General features: G+C 35.0%; 1 protein-coding gene across 1 annotated transcript; it reads right to left on the bottom strand.

Annotated features, from left to right (window-relative positions):
• Positions 1–252: 252 nt before the first annotated feature.
• On the bottom strand, positions 253–2404 carry LOC113301689. Its single transcript, XM_026550478.1, has 5 exons — positions 2257–2404; positions 2086–2152; positions 1080–1687; positions 751–966; positions 253–644 (listed from the first exon to the last, which is right to left on the bottom strand). The coding sequence occupies exons 1-4, from the start codon at positions 2260–2262 to the stop codon at positions 757–759; spliced, it is 891 nt and encodes a 296-aa protein (XP_026406263.1). The 5' UTR covers positions 2263–2404; the 3' UTR covers positions 253–644; positions 751–756.
• Positions 2405–2818: the final 414 nt, after the last annotated feature.

The raw sequence follows: 2818 nt of genomic DNA, 5'->3' as shown, positions 1-2818 counted from the left end.
AGAAAATATTTACCACTAGAATCTGTATACGAAAAAGTTATTTTGGGGTCTTCCCATAATAACAATTGTTTCATGATCATCAAAATAATTTTCATAATTCTTTTTACGGCCTTATGGCCAAGAGAGTAGGACTCATGTTTTACAGGGTCACAAGAATAATTAACCCACCAGTACCTATCCTAACCCCGGATGGAAAGGGAAACTCAATATAATTTTGGAGATTTTACCTCTTTTATGAAATGAACAAAAGAGAAAAATCTCACCGACATCACCCGTGAGACCAGTACTCAATCCAACATATACATATCTGTATTACACAATTTTCCCGCAGGGTACAACATTTATATCGCTTAACAATCAAATTTCTTAAATAGCATCAACAATTGATGAGCAGATGTCTCTTTGATCGGATGATAAAGTGTTCGAGGGGTGACATTTGAGATATGGAGTCCAAACTTCTCTACGATATAAGTTACTGACAAAGTAAGAAAAAATAAGAAAAGAACAATATATCAACAAACCAAATCCTTACATATTATAAAGTTCAGAGCAGCTAAGAAAAAATCATCCCAAAGATCTAATAAAATTACTCAAACAAAACAGCTTCATCTATGTCCCAGGGAAATCTATGGTGGAAATTGTATCTGTAAAACAGTAAATAATAGAAATAGTGAGAGAAAAATTTTGTGACACTAAATGTCTCTGCATGGGTCAAATTCAAGAAAATAAACAGAAAAAGAAGAATCATACCGGAGTCTACACACTTGTTTGAGTTGAAAGTAGAGAAATCAATTCCACCCTTCCAGTAACCTGGCTCGAGTCCTGAATACATTGTGCTGCTGATACACCATTACAGTTCATCATCTCCACGGTCGATTCATTTGCAATTGATCCTTCCTTATTTCCACGGACCTGCTTGCTTTCAAGGTCAGGATGAATCTTCTTCTTCAACATCTTTGTTACCATCTAACATATATAATATATAGTATCATTATGCTCCAGACGAGTCAGAATCATACATATTAGCGAAACAGACGTAAGCTAAGCCTTGCAAAAAATTGAAAGAGATCAAATTTTACCTTGTGTAATTTTTTTATTACTCGAGTCTCACCCTTGGGAGGCATTAGCTTCTTGCCGAATGAGTGACCAGTTTTTGTTGCCGAGGATTTCTTATTCGATTCTGACTTTTCCTCATCCAAACCTGATTTCTCCATGGCACCATCAACTGAGTCAGCTGAGAACAAATCGGCAAGTGTTGTTCTCTTCTTCTTATCAATCTCTACCTCATCGGCTTTGATTTCAGGGGATTCAATAAATTTCAGTAAAGGAGCATCCTCAACTCTGGGAGTTAAATGATCAAGTCTCGGTACACTTGCGTCAAGATTTGAGCCCATTTCTTTGAGAAACTCAATTTCGAAAGCCTTAACAACTACTGGATTCAGCATTCCTTTATTTTTCTCAGCAGAATTTTCTTCTTCTTCTTCTTGGACACATTCTTTGTTGTTGTCAGGTGAAAATTCTTCGTTTTCTTTCAAGGGATCAAAACCAAATGTACCAATCGTTAAAATGCCATCTTTCCAACCGTCCAGAACTTCAACTAAAGTGACATTGTCAAGTAACACCTCCTTATCGTGCGAATTGTTTATATGGATTTCGTGTTTTGTTTTTTCCAGCGGCAATTTTCCCTCTGGAAAACCAAAAAAAAAAGTAAATATCTGATTAAATATTATATATCCATGCTTACACCATTTAAATCATCGGCCCTTAAATCATATAGAGTACAACTATACTGTTCCACTACGGACTAAGTGTTTGATTACCAGCATAATAATATACTAAAGAAAGAGAAAGTTATTGTCATAAAGATAAATATGTTCCAAGAAAACTGTATGGAACATGCAAAGTATATACAGACGTCCCTTTAGGGAAGCTTATAGACAAATTTTCTTTATTTGTTTTCTTGTCTCAGTTTTGCAAGGGAATTGTTTGTTTTCGGCCCGTAAAACGATCCCTTACAAGCGCATGCGTAGTATCTCAAAACGAAACAGAAAAAAAAGAAAGCAGAGAAATATGGGAAACTGAGACCTTTTTTTGGACACACAGAGTAGCTATCAGCATTTTGTTGAAATTTCCTATGAACCCAGTTGAATATCTGTTACAACATGCATCAGAATGACTCGGACGTTATATATTAAGTCCAAATACGAACCAAGTTAAGGAAACAAAATTCTTTTTAAAAATTTCGTCTAAACGTACCTTCATTCTTCCTCTGTCTCTGCAGTCTGCAACTTATTCCAACTCAAGATCTCAAAAGTAAAGAAACACTAATCAGTGCTACAAAGACTGAGAAAGAAGAAAGATTCAATGGCAAAAGAAAAAGGAGAGTGGCCACCTTAGTGGCATTCCTTTCTTTCGACACCTATGCCATATTAACGGTGGGGTTGTCCAATAATACGGTTAATTTTCGAACCGAGTCCCAAAATTTGGTGTGATCTTGGTGGAATTATGGGTATGGACAAATTTTGATGATATCTTTGTGTTGGGTGGTTAATCAATTTCATTATATTCTAATTAGATCGTTTATGACTGAGTATAGTTTGATTTCTTTAACTAATATTGTAACATTTTCCTTCAAGGTCACAAGAATCGGAATGTGTCGTGAATAAGAGAACCAAAAGAAAAAGAGAAGCAAGTCTACACATGTATATATTTTATGGGAAATGATGAGTCCGACAAAAAAAATCACTCACTTCTTTTTCTGAGAAAGTTATTATCATTTTATCAATATCACTTTATTAATAGGACAAACTAAAAAAGT

This window comes from Papaver somniferum, chromosome 8 (assembly GCF_003573695.1).
Source record: "Papaver somniferum cultivar HN1 chromosome 8, ASM357369v1, whole genome shotgun sequence".
NCBI classification, from domain to species: domain Eukaryota; kingdom Viridiplantae; phylum Streptophyta; class Magnoliopsida; order Ranunculales; family Papaveraceae; genus Papaver; species Papaver somniferum.
This window is presented reverse-complemented; position numbering and strand designations above follow the sequence as displayed.